The sequence below is a fragment of the Leguminivora glycinivorella genome, chromosome 6 (assembly GCF_023078275.1).
Source record: "Leguminivora glycinivorella isolate SPB_JAAS2020 chromosome 6, LegGlyc_1.1, whole genome shotgun sequence".
Classification (NCBI taxonomy): Eukaryota; Metazoa; Arthropoda; class Insecta; order Lepidoptera; family Tortricidae; genus Leguminivora; species Leguminivora glycinivorella.
Genome location: NC_062976.1, coordinates 9457629 through 9473601, shown reverse-complemented (window position 1 = coordinate 9473601; position 15973 = coordinate 9457629). Strand labels below are relative to the sequence as shown.

At 35.3% G+C, this 15973-nt stretch overlaps 1 protein-coding gene across 1 annotated transcript in view; it reads right to left on the bottom strand.

Annotated features, from left to right (window-relative positions):
• LOC125227015 (abhydrolase domain-containing protein 2) overlaps positions 1 to 15973 on the bottom strand; it is a 38493-nt gene that overhangs the window by 12529 nt on the left and 9991 nt on the right. Inside the window, exons 4-5 of the mRNA XM_048131205.1 lie at positions 11708 to 11891; positions 8686 to 8880 (exon numbers count right to left, since the gene is read on the bottom strand). Of these exons, the coding sequence (XP_047987162.1) occupies positions 8686 to 8880; positions 11708 to 11891 (379 nt within the window). The remainder of the gene's footprint in view (positions 1 to 8685; positions 8881 to 11707; positions 11892 to 15973) is intronic.

The window sequence follows — 15973 nt, the reverse complement described above, 5'->3', positions numbered from 1 at the left end:
CCATGTGGCCAGGCCCTAACGGATAGACTCTGAGATGTAGAGCCACAGGATAAGTCGTGTTTTTTTTAAATAATGTCCTATCTATAGTGTAAGAGTAGGTTTAATGACACACAGACAGATATGACGAAATTAAAAGGGCCAGTTTGGTAAAGGGAACCCTAAAAATGTATGAATTGAAAGTCAAATACGGAAACAAACTACGTTCTCATCAAATGTCAATAAGCAATAAGGTACCGCACCCTTGTAGGTAAGGCTGAGCCTCAGTGGCTATGCCTAACAAAGCCCACTTCTTATTACGGGCATTTTCCCAAAACAGTTTTAGTTCATGTTAAATTACACATTACACCCCATTTCTACAAGTTACTTCGTGGTATCGAAGCGAAACTATTCATTTAATAGTACTAATGTAATAATGCTAAAACTGTATGCATTGTATGTTGTCTGATAAACCTATTGTTATGTTGTCAAAGTAAACGACGCGTGGTATATTAATTTGCACAAGTTACGTCAACCCATTATGTGATATCTTCCATTTCATCGCTCACGGCAAATTGCAAACAAATTGTCATATTGACATTATTGGTGGTAATGCGTTCTAGAAAAGGCAGAATTACCCACATGGAAAATCAGATGTTTGTAAAAGGCTGCTTTCACCGCGCGTTAGAGAGTCATATTCGTACTTTGGTTACCAAGCGACATAACGGTTTATGCGTGTAAGGACTATAAGGAAATATAGCGATGTATAAAAACAAAGAAACAAATTCATGAAATATGACTTTTATCTAAAATTATTTAACTTTATCATACAATCTTTTTTTCGTTTTGGTTAACTAAATAGTACAGTTTATAACCTGGAAAATAAAAAAATATTTTTTTCACACAAATTGTATGGGAAAAGTTTTTCTCGATTTGTGGATTTTCTAGCCGGAATTTTTTTGGTTCCATAGTTCCATACAAACTTTTGATCCTTGAGAGGAATGGGATCTTTTAGCATCAAAAAAAAGTTGGTGAAAAATGACTTTTTTCTCACACCCTACCCTATGTACCTATGTTTTTTCCAAAATCTGTAAACGCCAATCTTCATCAATTTGAAATAGATGGAATGTCTCCTTAGACCGTTTTCGCGTAGCAGCACGGGATCTGGTAGTTGCCCTCACTGACCCGCTATCAAAATATACCCTGTATATCTTTATAAAGCCAATTAGTCGAAAATTTTTTTTTTTACACATTCGACCAGGAAATAAATTTTTAAGTTATTTGGCGGTGTTAGAACGGTATAACAATAAAATGTAACAAAATCCAACCAACATTATTTTTTAATTTCGACACTTGCTTTTCGAGTTTAACTGTCAAACTTATATGACTGACAGGTCATTAAATAAGGCTTTTTTAGAAGTATCACTTCTTAGAGTGGTCGCTCCTTCAGAAACTAAAAAAAAAATTGAAATGTTGACTTACATACTTTTTGCAGAAATATTATAGTTGGAGACTCAATTTTCTTCCAGGTTATAAGTACTTTTTAGTTAACCAAAATGAAAAAAAGATTGTATGATAAAGTTAAATAATTTTAGAGAAAAGTCATATTTCATGAATTTGGTTTTTTTTTCTGCTGGCTGAACCACTGGGAATTATTCAACAAAACTTTGCACAATCGTACTACTAAGTGTAAGTAACTATAGAAAAAAAAACAACTTCTAATCATTAAAGGGCATTTTTTCTTCCCTTATCCTTTGTTTAGCAAATTTTTTTTATGGTGGGCCGCTAGAGGTTAATAAAATCCACTGAAATTAAATATTGCCTGAAAAACAAAAAATAAGGGACTAAAGCCAGATATATGTATATAGCAATACAATGTGGACATTTTTATATTCTGTCATAGTTACACTGTGACAATATTATTCAAGTGGACATTAGTATACATCGTCATAATTCCTCACATCTTTATATTTCGTCTAATATACATGTGGACATTTTTATACTTTGTCAAAATTATATAGAGACGAAATTATTCAAGTAGACATTTTTATACATCGCTATATTTCCTTTTAGTCCTTACACGCATAAACCCATATAAATATGGTTTAATCAATACTATAATTCCTGACTTTGTTAAGTAATTTATAGATAAATGTAACGTGAATGTATGTAATGAAACTAATGAATGAATTATCTTCTGTAACTGATTATTGAAACTGACAGTGTATGATTATGATTAATACCAATAAAAATCTATCTATCTATCTATGAAATCTGTGGTCTAAGCACAGCTCTGTTCTGTATGCCTTGGTAATAAGTAATAACGGTCCGGATGGTTCTCTATATCGCTCACCATGTTTTCTCCATAGTGTAAAAGGAAAACCATGCCTAATCGTGGAAAAAGATGCGAATGCCCGTATGAACGTAATGTAATGTGTGGGTAATGGAAATGGTAGATTGCACTGAATGATCATTAGCTGCGTGATTACTTTCCTTGACTGTCGTTACGTGCACATAATACCATACATGGCCAATACTACTTCTATAAATATCTACTGACATGAATGTAAAAAGACAGCAATTTTTTTTATGTCTCTTATGATATTGTAAGCTGTTTATGCCGATTTACCTACTAATAAATAAATAATTAGATAAATTACACATGAGATATTATACATAAATACGCATAAGCGGAACCTACTTACATATTTTGTACTCGTACTAAACTGAGATGTCTGGGACTGAGATTCGAACTCAGAACCTTAAAGCAGTGGTAACAACGACTACCCTAATATTGACTACGTCCATATATAAGAATTAAGAATTTATACCGTTGCGTGGTACGTTTCGTTTACATCTTTAAAAATGTAACAGCAAAGTAGACATCGAAATATCTCTGACGCCATCGCCATACCAACTACATATACATTATCGACTACTACACGTGCAGTCATCAAATATTTAGTCTTGGATACAATGTTACACATAGTTAACCTTAATTGACTTTGTCTGCCTACTAGTTTTAATTTACTTAGTTTTTGTTTTTAAAAACTAAGGCGTAGCACAGTGGATCGAAATGAATAAAAAATGGACATTCGCATTTTTTTCCAAAAATCCTATTTTAAAAAATGCTCTTCGGTTGAAAATGATATGAGAAATAAAAAATGTCATATAAAATTTTTCAAAATGAGGCTTATTTTAAGCAGAAAAAAATAAAATGTGTTTTTTTTTGTATGAAACTGAAAAATAGGTATCTTATTGTAAGAAAACCGTAACCGATCCCGCTTTCAAACCTTTACAATGTCATTGTCCTACTTTAGAACAGTAGAAAATAGTAAAAACCTTATCTGAGTAGGTGCCCTTTTTTTTGTAGTCCAATCAAAAGTCAGTAAATACAACATTTTTCTTAGTGCTTTATTTTTTTATTTATATTAAAAAAACGGTGTATTCATGACAATTTAGTATAAAAACAAAATATATCAAGGTTCTCAATTCGTCTATATGTTTTTTTATTATTATTTTTTTGTTCCACGATATCTCCGTCGTTACCGGACCGATTTTGAAAAATTTATTTTTGATTGAATGTATATGCATACAGATTGGTCCCATTTTTCTCAGAACCCAGTTCTGATGATGGGATCCTGGAGAAATCGAGGGAACTCCTCAAATCTGAAAGGCACACGTATGGTGATTTTTGTGTTTTTTAAGGAACAACATGCATTTACGTACGGAACAGTGACATTTGGTGCAGTGGAACTGCTGATGATGGTCAGAACGGAACTCCTCAAATCTGAACGGCACGCTTATAGTGACTTTGGTATTTTTATAAGAACAGCATGCACTTACGTCCAGAACAGTGACATTTGGTGCAGTGGAACTGCTGATGATGGTCAGAACCAAACTCCTCAAATCTGAACGGCACGCTTATAGTGACTTTGGTATTTTTATAAGAACAGCATGCACTTACGTCCAGAACAGTGACATTTGGTGCAGTGGAACTGCTGATGATGGTCAGAACCGAACTCCTCAAATCTGAACGGCACACTTATAGTGACTATGGTATTTTTATAAGAACAGCATGCACTTACGTCCAGAACAGTGACATTTGGTGCAGTGGAACTGCTGATGAAGATCAGAACGGAACTCCTTAAATCTGAACGGCACACTTACGAGTGACTTTGGTATTTTTATAAGAATAGCATGCATTTAAATTCAGAACAGTGACATTTATTTAGTTATGTTTGTTAAGAATATTGAGTTTTCAAGTCAAATTTTGTCAAGCTTCGATTTCTTATAATCGGATTCATGAGGGATTGAGGAAACTCCTCAAACCTTAACGGTATGCGTATATTTATTTGTGTTGCCATCAAATAATTAAAGCATTAAAAGCAGTTTTAAAAAATACCTACACATTTCTACATAATCCAATATTCGCAAGTAGCTTTCACCAAAACCCCAAAGGCGGCGGTTTTTTTTTTCTTAAAAATTATTGTTTTTTCTGATAGTTCTTTAGTCTTTACCCTGATGGTACCTTGAGATGAGACCAACAGGACAAATTAAATTAATGTCGCGTCAGGCTATCAAGTGCTATCAATACATAAATGTCGAATGCTACGTTAGCTTTGTAGAGGGAAGCTGCTCTTTTGTGGAGCGAAGCTACTCTTTACGCGGAGCTTAAACTTTTTTTAGAAATGTTGTAGGTGTCCCTTTTCATCAGGATCGCGTAGCGTGCAAACTTACCTATTTTTCAAGGCGAGATACTGATTTTTTTTTTTTCTTTATTGAAAGAGCTTTGTCACTGAGTGACGATGTCGCTCTGTAACTCTGTATGTACTACATTAAATAAGTATCATCGTCTACTTAAGCCTACATTTACAAGCTTATAAATTAACCTAGCGGCCTCTGACAGCGGCTGAGATAAGATGTAATTACAACCACCAATCTTAAAAAAGTTTTCCTCGTGAATCTCTCGCCGCACCGATTCGTCGCGGACACACTCCATCAAAATGTGATAAACATCTTCTTTTACATCGCACTCAGAACAGTTCGGTGATGGGACCTTACGCATCAAGTGAGCAAATTTGTTTAATGGAATGTGTCCACTTCGAAGTCTCATAGCAAGTGTTGTTTCCAGGCGATTTAAATTACAATTATCAAACCAAATTGACCTCGGAAGTTGTGGCTGAACCGTTCTGTACCAAATCCCCTTTTCCCGTGATCTTTGGTCATAGAACTCGCTCCACATTTCATGACATCGAACTTTTGCCAGTCTTAGGCGATCAGAAAAAGTAGGAACATAATGAAAATCTACCCAGTCAGTACAAGCTTCTCTTGCCAGTATATCCACAATTTCGTTTTCTGTAATGCCAATATGGGATGGTATCCATTGCAGCTTGATCGTCTTTGACTGCTTACTTAAGGACAATAATGTTTCCAAAACTGAGTAGGCTATCGGTGCTCCTCGAAACTTCGAGGTGCATTGAGCCAAATGATGCAGAGAGCTTCTAGAGTCAGTCAAAATTACAAATTTGTCACCCTGTATTGATTGAATCAAAGATAATGCCTCTGCAATAGCAATCAGTTCTACTTGCATAATTGAAATATCACTGCATATTTTGAGTTTGATTGATGATTGAGCTTGAGGATCATACAATGCTGCACCAGCACAATCTTTGTCTTTAGAACCATCCGTGTATATTTGGTAAAATGAATTATAATTAGCGTCTAGGTATTCAAGACAGACATGTTTCAGCTGGTTGCGGCTGTAGGATTTTTTAGGTTTAGTTATACAATCCAAATTTATTCGAATGAAATTCATGATATCAATATTGCTAGTCCATGTGTCTAAGGAAAACATACCCAACTGATAACTTGCATGAGTCTGAACGTCTTGAAACATCTTAGAAGTACTTAATAAAAGTGGTTCTTTTTAACCGACTTCAAAAAAGGAGGAGGTTCTCAATTCGACTGAATTTTTATTTTTATTTTTTTTATTTTTTTTTTGTATGTATGTTACTCGATATCTCCGAGGATCGTGGACCGATTTTCAAAATTTTTTTTTTGATCGAACGGGTCTAACCCCGAGATGGTCCCATTGGCACCAAGTCGGGGTCTGATGATGGGATCTTGGAGAAATCGAGGGAACTCTTCAAATGTTATAGGCACATGTAATGTTTTTAGTGTATTTTTCAAAGGTACACCAGTATTTACGCCTGATGGTAATAATTTTATGTGGCTGAGCTGATGATGGAAGGTCAACTCCTCAACGGTTAGGAGTTAAAGGATAATTCTTTCACTACTGTACACATATTCGGACTGATACATATAATATCACTAGGAACCACTAAAAATCAACAAATAAATTAACTTTTTAACAAAAAATAAAACCGCCTTCAAAAAAGCGTGTTACAAAACACGGAGAAACTAAAAAGCCAAAAATAATAAACCTTCGAATTCAGATTTCTTATCGGATTGCAATAATCTAAACATCCAAATTATAAACAAATCAATTATTTTTGGAGTCGGGGCCAGCCTGCGTATGGTTGGGTGGGGCAAACAGGAAATAGCAAGGCGACGAACAGGTCTGGTACCGACTACAAAAATAATTGATTTGTTTATAATTTGGATGTTTAGATTATTGCAATCCGATAAGAAATCTGAATTCGAAGGTTTATTATTTTTGGCTTTTTAGTTTCTCCGTGTTTTGTAACACGCTTTTTTAATCTCACTCTACGACGCTGGGTACACATAGCCAGGTCTTCAATCACATCAACAGACTGATTGCTAAGCAGCGCTTTAGATTTTAACCAAAACTTACAAGCTAAATACTGTCTGCGAATCAATAGAGGCTGTAAAAATAACTCACATTGCATACTATGTATAGGCGTGCTTTTTATAAAACCTCCTATAATGCGCATAGCCTGATTTTGGACCTTTTCTAATTTATAAAGATGGGTTTTTGCACTAGTGTCATATAGGAAGCTACCATAGTCTAATCTGCTTCTAACCTCTTCTTATAACCTCTAGCTAAATTATATGAGTGAGTGAGCCGGACATAATTAGATGTATTGGCCGATGCTTACATTATTTTATTTCTTGAAGCATCAACCAACTCAGTTGGGTTATTTTGTCATATTATGTAGTTTGACCAAATAAAACCTAAACCTGTATACTGTATAGGCCCCAAATTAATGTACCTATAGGTATTAAAATGTACATTTTACAAATTAATGACAAATTCGCAAGGAGCGATGGATCCTTTAAAGAAATCAACTTTCCATAAATGGTGTTACAAAAACCCTTGCATACTACATTTTCTGCTCTACAAAGCAAGTAGCAACGCATTAGTAATACAAACAGCAGCAACATATGATATGATTCAATAAACGCAACTATTGAACCAGCAACCTGCGTGTCATGTCAGGTTCCGACATTTATTTTCATGCTCATCCCACAATAGACAGGTTGATGATAGGTTGATCCCCTTGTTATTTTTTATTCTGAAATGTACAGTTTATATACTCACAATCAAGTTTTATTTGCAAGTGGCGCTTACAGCCTGGCAAAAAGAGTAGTAATTAAAAACTGGCAACATTGTAGTATCGTCCCTTTCAAATCAATGCATGTAAGAAAACAGGGCGCCAGTGCTGCCAGCAGCTGTAGGGAGAGATGTGAATACCCGTTTTCTATGACATAGGTACCGCACTTAAGTTCATAAGCTCCACGAAATGATCTAAATGCAATAATCATTCCCTAAAGAAAAGTCGCTTACCATTGCACATGCGCTTCTGACATTACGCATATGGGGTAGCAATATAAATGCAATCTTAATTATGAGCATATAAGTAGACTTAAGTAACCCTCAGTAATTATGTCTTTGTAATTTCTTGACGCAAAAACCGGATTTGGCGCAAGCGGCAAAACCATGGCTGCAATATAATGGCAACCTCCCCAAACCCTTTCTAGTTTTTTGTTTGCGTATCGAACCGGCCTCAAAGAGAATCGACCGGCACACCAGGTCCAGCTTGTTGCATTACATAAGGCTGATTTTTCACCATAGATGCTAAAAAGGAATAGGGGCATTTTCAGAATGTGGGTCCCCCCAATTAGCAAAAGTTGTTAACAAAAATTAACTCGCTGTCAGTCTTGTGACGACAATTAATCATAAAATCTGTCTAAAAATTTACTTTTTTCACATTATGAATGTAGATTATAGCTTAAAAGTTTATGTAATTAACACAAAAACAATATTTTTATTGAAATTTCATGCTTAATTATCGTCACAAAACTGACAGTGAGTTAATTTTTGTTAACAACTTTCGCTGATTGGGGGGTCCCAAATTCTGAAAATGCCCATAGAATGTTGTCTACCTAGTGTAGAGAGCTGCGCTAAGGAAATGAAGTGAATGAGAGCTTTATTCTAAATCGGGCAGAGTGGGACAAATTCGTATTCTTATTGACCTGCTTATTACGGCGCTGAGGCTGGGTTTGTGTCAATTCAGGTGGTTTGGTTTAGAGCCGGCGCTTAACGTTCATAAGCGCATCTTTTATTTTTACCTTGTATCGTGTCAAGTTGATGTTTTAGCAGGTACCAGGACCAGGGGATCATGTTTTCATTGAGGCCGTACATGCTCTCGAGTTCTGGGATGGGCACGTTGCGCTTGTAGGCACCCATTAAGTACCTAATCTACACAGAGTGATAGTTCTTACCTAGAATAGGCCTCGTCTAAGTCCGGCAGGGTACCAGCAGACACAATAGTGTTCTCATCGAGGCCGTATTTGCTCTTCAGGTCGGGGCTGAGCAGGTTGCGCTTGTGCCGCGTGATGATGTTGCGATAGTTGTCAGTCATCACGTAGAGGTAGAAGCGACGGAAGTTTTGCCATTGGAGGAGGTACACTAGAGTGCTGGAACAAAAGTTCTTTGTTAGTAAATGTTCTTGACAACATCCATGCCTTCAAATACTCGCTATTAGTACCTTTAAATAGATATGAGACTTGTAAGTACCGATTTACGGGTTACGCAGGAAATGAGTTAGATGCCAGAAGTTAAGAAGGATTTGTGTGGGATTCAGTCTTGAATCATTCATTTGTAAATGTAGATTTCGTAATTTTCGTACAAACTTATAATAGCGTATATAATAGCGTCATATTTTTAACCCCCGACGCAAAAACGACGGGGTGTTATAAGTTTGACGTGTCTGTCTGTCTGTCTGTTTGTCTGTGTGTGTGTCTGTCTGTGGCATCGTAGCTCCCGAACGGATGAACCGATTTCGATTTAGTTTTTTTTATTTGAAAGCTGTGTTAGTCGGGAGTGTTCTTAGCCATGTTTCATGAAAATCGGTCTACTAGGTCGCGGTCGGGGGTTTTTCAAAATTTTAATTATTATTCTGTTTATCTGTCTGTCTGTTTCTGTGTGTGTCTGTCTGTGGCTTCTTAGCTCCCGAAGGGATGAACCGATTTCGATTTAGATTTTTTGTTTGAAAGCTGAATTAGTCGGGAGTGTTCTTAGCCATGTTTCATGAAAATCGGTAGACTATGTCGGGGTTTTTTTCAAAAAATTAATTTTGTGGTTAGGTTATAGAATAATCAAATTCTTTTTACAGCCCAAATTATTCAACACGTAAATGCCGTTTGATAAACATCAAGTGCTGATAAATTATATATGATTATACAGAATGCACCTATAGCACCTGTCAATGCACGTGCATGTCATAAGGTAGCCATTAATGACATTGTAGATGGTGATAACGGATAGCCACAAGGTCTCGGTTATCGATTCAATCTGCCACCTGACAGGTCAAAAGAATTCACACCCCGCGTGGTGACTTTAAAGGACATTACATGACCTAGAACTTGACTTTTGCCGAGTACTTTTCGTTTTGATGTACAGTTTTATTACAAGTTTTGCCCCAGTTCAATATGAAAATGATACCATTGACAACTCCTTGGTAAGGCATAGGCGCTTGGCGCAGTATTTTAAAATTTGATAATATGCGGTTTTAGGAACCTATGTATCAAACGTTATTTGATATTTTTCAGTTATTTTTGTAAAATACCCCTAACCTAACTAACTTAAAAAATATAATAACGCCTCCGGGGTTGAAAAATCAGAGTCAGATGTCAGATAATGAGATGGGAAATGCTTTCGCAAACACGAAATCATTCATCATTATCTCATCAAAGACTCCCCATGTATCTCTCGGAAAGCTGCTACAAAACCTAAGGCAATGCTAATCTGATCATAATACGAGTAAGATATGGCGTGGAACTACCATATAAAATTGACCATTCAAAATGTGTCATGGGAAAAAGAATTAGCCATCAGCTGTAGCGAAAAAGCTACATTGATCGGTGTGAGAAAGAATGTCTTGAGAATATACCAAATGTTTTTGTAGGACAATCATTAATATTAAAGCAAGTACAGTGATATTGACAACTTTGATCCCAAGGTAAGACCTTCCTACGAGATTTCATATCAACGTTAGGACCAAACTTACATTCTCTATTAGCAATTTAGGTGGAACTGTAATTCGCTATTACGCTAGGCCCCCTCAAGTCATTGACACGTTCAATTTTATTATTAACCTGGTGACAATCCTGTTTTACTAGCCATGAGTGCCGATATCTGGTTTCAAGGGGGGTGGGAGCGATTGCAGCAGCTTAACAAAAATGACTGACGAAAATGTTGGTCTTTTTGACTGTCTAACTACTTTAACCTGACAAGAGATTGAACCAAGTCGAGTCAATTTTAGGATAAAATTAATATAGATGGTAAGTGCAAACACGGCAAGATCACGGTACCTATTCATTTTGCATAGCCACAATTCGGTCATAATAAAATCAGTACCGGGAGCAAGACATTCAGAGCTTTTATAATTTTGCATCATCAATCTGTCCAAAAATCAGAAGTAATAAAGCTACTATGCATGAAATTATAATTCAGATGTGATCATCATGCTCTTTAGGTGCTGCCACGAGGAAAAGGCAATACGTAAGTTCTGCCTCTCTAGAGAACGTTTTGGATTTTGTATAATAATTTTCCCGCTCGAGAAACTTCCGAATTTTACGCGTAAATATGGGCTGTGATATGGGCGAGTATATAAACATTCACAGTTCAAAGTCAATTGTTATCAGACAGACATAATTTATGTAAAAAAAGTAAATAAGTATTATCTAAGATAATTAGTATTGCAAATCATCCAATTCTATGAATTAATCAAACTGTATCAATGTCATGCATTGTTCGTGTTGTATCCCTGATAAAGAAATCCTTCCTACTTCCTATCCCTGACCTATGGAGATGACTTCTACCTATTGTTAACAGGGCTTTCGTCTGTTCCTGGTTTAAATATTTCGTAAACAACTAGTCCAGTTTCTTTTGTATTTTCGAATATCTATTTATCTGTCTATCTATAGCACTAATACACTTACAGCCATCCTCCAAATTGTAGCTCAACAGGATGAAGGATAATGTAAAATATGGGTGTACAAAAGTTATGTGGACAAATTAAGGAGCTATGGGACATATTTTCTCCTTAAACTCAAATAGGTATTCGTTGATCAAATTGCCGCCGAGGCTGATTAAAACTATTAGCTTTGTTTTCCTTTATCACTCATACATAAGAGTAGCCCTCTTAACAGATCAATCAGATCATTCTTGGGTCATAAATCCTTTCAGTAGGTACGGTTAACGAGTTGTACAACAGGACGAACAATAATACAAGGTACTTACTCAATGGCGTTGTATCCCTGGCATATTGAGATGCCTCCTATGATGCAGGAGGGCCTGGTGCGCTCCTCGCCCAAGTATTTGGTGATCAAATTGCCGCCGAGGCTGAATCCGACTAGAATTAGCTTAGTGTTAGGATAGCGCTCCGTCAGGTTGTCTATCATGTAAGCGTAGTCGTCGGTGTGACCTGCAACAAAATACATTGAATATAGAATAGAACAACTTTATTCAATAATGCTTAATTTAAAGTTAACTCATAACAGTGACATACATATGTTAAGTACATAGTTTTATTATATGCCATAGTTTTTAGGGTGGTTCACATAAAATATTTATTTATTTAAATTTTATTGCACAGTAAAAAAATGTACAAAAGGCGAACTTAATGCCAGAAGGCATTCTCTACCAGCTAACCTTTGGGCCAAACAGAGATCTATAAGAGCTTAATAGGTGCAGGAAATGTCCAATGACGAGAAATGGAATACCTACTAAATAACCATAAATGATTATATATATCATACAGCTTACTATTATATATATTAAAAAAATATACATACTTAAAATAATATATATACCTACTTACAAATACACATAAATATACATATAACATTATATATACATAAATATATATATATATATACACCGTGTTTCCGGTATCACTCAAAACCTCAGACACCCCAACTGATTTTTATTTTTTTAAACGTATCTAGAATATTCATTTTTAAATTTGATGTTTTTTTTTTAAATTGAATATTTAATTTTCTGTGCAGCTCTACTCGACTTTTAACTCTACACTCAATAAAATAATTGCTAGCTACCATCGTAAACCTTAAAACTGATTAATTGTGTACGTTACTGCAACGACATAAGGTTTACCAATAGACAGTTATGTCACTGTAAAGCACGTTAAACTGTGTCACAGTAAACTTCAAATTGGACAGGTGACGCAGTAAGCAAATTTAAGCCTAACATTCAAAATGACAAGGTTGTAATTAGGTAAGAGTTCAATTTGTAATGACTTATGATAAACTTTAAAATTAAAGTGACGCACAACGTCAAACTAGTAGCGGAAAAAATAATCGTCCAAGTAACCAGCCAGTATTAATACCCCTAAATACTGAAAAAGGTATGTATACAACCTCTAGCAATATGATATGCACAATGTTGTATTACGAATTTGTAGAATGGGCACGTAAACAATAACTTATAATACATATTAAAACAAAAAATATTACCCCCATCAAGATATAGCTCAATCGATTCTACTCTCGATTCTGAACAAACGGTTTTCAGGTTTTTAGTGTTAAGTGAAACAAGGTGTATATATATATATATATATATATTATTACGACTCTTAGTTATGAGACTTTTCTAAAAGATGTCTGCGCAACTTGATCTTAAACAGAGACTTGGTCTGACTTTGCCTTATGTCAAGAGGGAGATCATTCTAAAGACGAATCGCATGCATAGTGAAAGAGTTGGACATGGATCCGGAGCGATAGAGAGGCACTGACAAAATGAGTTTCCGGGAGGAACGTAGCTGAAATATGACGGAATGATGGCCAAATTGACCCAATATTCATCTACGTCGGTATAATTTCCATAAGTAAGAAAAACAAAGTTGTGCTATATTATGATATTGCTGTGTTTGGTCACATTAGCGCTAAAATAACTGATACTTCATTGTGTGCGTGACTGCGTGTTAAAGGCTATATATATATATATATATATATATTATATAGCAGCGATTAAAACCAGTCTCTTATGCCTATATGTCAAATGAATTTCCTAAATATAAGTTGTCATAACCAGAGATCGGACGGATTTGCGACATTCTTAGTGACTTACGTCATTTTAATGACTTTTAGTATGAGATGACGCACAAAAATCCGATCTCTGGTCATAACAGGCCAAAGTTATAAATACGTATGACTCGTAGACAGGTAGCAAGGTCACATGTGGGACAAAGTTGTTACAATTTTATAGGGTCCTTGTAAGTATGGAAACTGTTTTTGGCCTATGTATATCTAAATTGTAATTCTTTTATATGTGTTATTTTCGCTGTTTGTTTCCCATTATCAATTATCAATAAAATAAAATATGTTAGCGACCATTGTGCAAATTGACCCTATCTCATTTGCTGTCAAGGTCACAGAGTGATGAACTAAGGCAAGACGTGCAATGAGAACAGATTTGTTAAATACGATATTAACACATTTTCAAACAAATAATTCCATTTAGGTATACAAATTTAATTTCTCACTAGCTCGGAAACACGTGTTTTGTCCTTTAATACCAGCGGGTAAAAACGCATTTTATCCACTAGTGGGTAAAGTAATTTGACCTTGAATAAAGTCAAATTAACTGCTTTTAAATTGATAAAAGTAGGTGGATCTAGTAATAGAAATGATTTACCACCTGTGGAACTACTGGAAGCAGTGATAAACGCATTTTTTGCGTTGTAGTTTCCTCGCTATAGTGAGGGGAAAAGTTTTGTGTTACACTCGGGTGCAAATGTATTTTACTTCTCGTGTGTTAAAAAACTCGCAAGTTCAGGATTCTATTCTCGAACCACTCGCTTCGCTCGTGGTTCAACTATAGAATCCTTTCACTTGCTCGTTTTTCAATTCCACACTCGACGTTAAAATACAACTTTGCCCCCTTGTATAACAAATAACTAACTATTTCAGCAGCAGTGAATTTTATTCTGATTGTATATTTTTTTCCGAAATTCTATGAAGGTTCGTTAGCAGTATATTATGACATCATAACATCCATGATACACCAAACATTGGCTAAGTGATATCAGCAGTGCTTAAAAGCATTTTATTTATTACAACCAGTGGAAATACACCTAACCAGCATAAATGATGTTTCACATTTAATAAAAAAATGCGAACGCTCTCTAACGTTGACAAAAGATGCAACCCACCGTAAATGAAAGATTCTGTACTATTAGGAAAATTTATTGTATTTTAAATCAAAATTATGTCTTTGCGGCGGAAAGAAAAGCTAGTGAAGTAGACTAGTTTGATTAGCCTCTGCTTCTACTCAGGGGTTAAAAAAATAATTAAACTACACAGGATCACAGAGGTATGTCTAGGCAAAGACATATAACTCAGTATAGTATAGACCGATGAAGTCTAAGAAAAAAACGTACCTCAAAGCCATGGAGAAAAAGGTACCGTCCGTGGCCTAGATGGCGTTACACCTTTGGGGGACGCTCGGCTAGATGGCGCTAATATTCATATTTGACATTTTAACATGCTTAGCAAATCACGCTCAGAATATGGGCCAAATTGTCAAATCTGACGTTCAAAAGTTTTAAGCCTGTGTCGAGAGATGGCAGTCTGTGCACTGTGATTACACATTTTACTTTGACAGTAACTCAATATAATGCTCGATCCTCTTTGGTGTAGGACCTCTAGGTGAAAGGACGCTGAACCCCTTAACTTTGTATTACGACATCTATTTCAATTAATAAACATATTTTTGGTGATTAACTGAAAGTGATTTAGTTTGTTTCATGACCTGTTGATAACTTTCGTGATAAAAAGCATAATTTGCATTGCATGTGAAATTGTGAATTGTTTAAAAACAGTTCGCGTTATCAATATCCTTGTCGATAAACTATAACCATTGTTTTATTATGGAATTCTTAATAGCTAATAGGTATAGAGTGAATCAATGAAGTTCAGAATTTTTCTCTTATTATGAATTATGATATCGTAATATTTTTGATATTTACATATTTTGATTCAAATTAGTTCCTAGGGCAACACAAACAGTGTAATTGTATTCACTGCGTAGAAAGGTGTAGCGTCTACCTAAATGCCTAGACGAAAGTCAGTACGGAAACTTGCAATCAAGGCCGAGGTAGGTGATAAAGCATCTAGCTAAATTGTAATTATATGCAGGTATGTCTATTATTGTTAGTGTATTTAAATTATTAGAAATGTTAGGATTGCTGAACACTTTATATAGTAGAACCTACTAATTTATGAACAGAATGATGGATTGATCCTTGATTTTACTAATTCCTAGAAAAAATAATATCTTAAGAACTCGTAAATGTGGGTGCTCAGAAACGCGGCTATAGTTGTTTAGATATTTTTTTGTGTATTTTCATAATTCAACAATCATTGAGTAAGGTAAGATATTGTCGATTTTAGAAGCAATTTCAGGTATTTGAACTTTTGTGAAAAATGTACAACCGCTGAAGTCCCTCAACAAAAGTGGCTATTTAAATAAAATATAAACATTACAAAC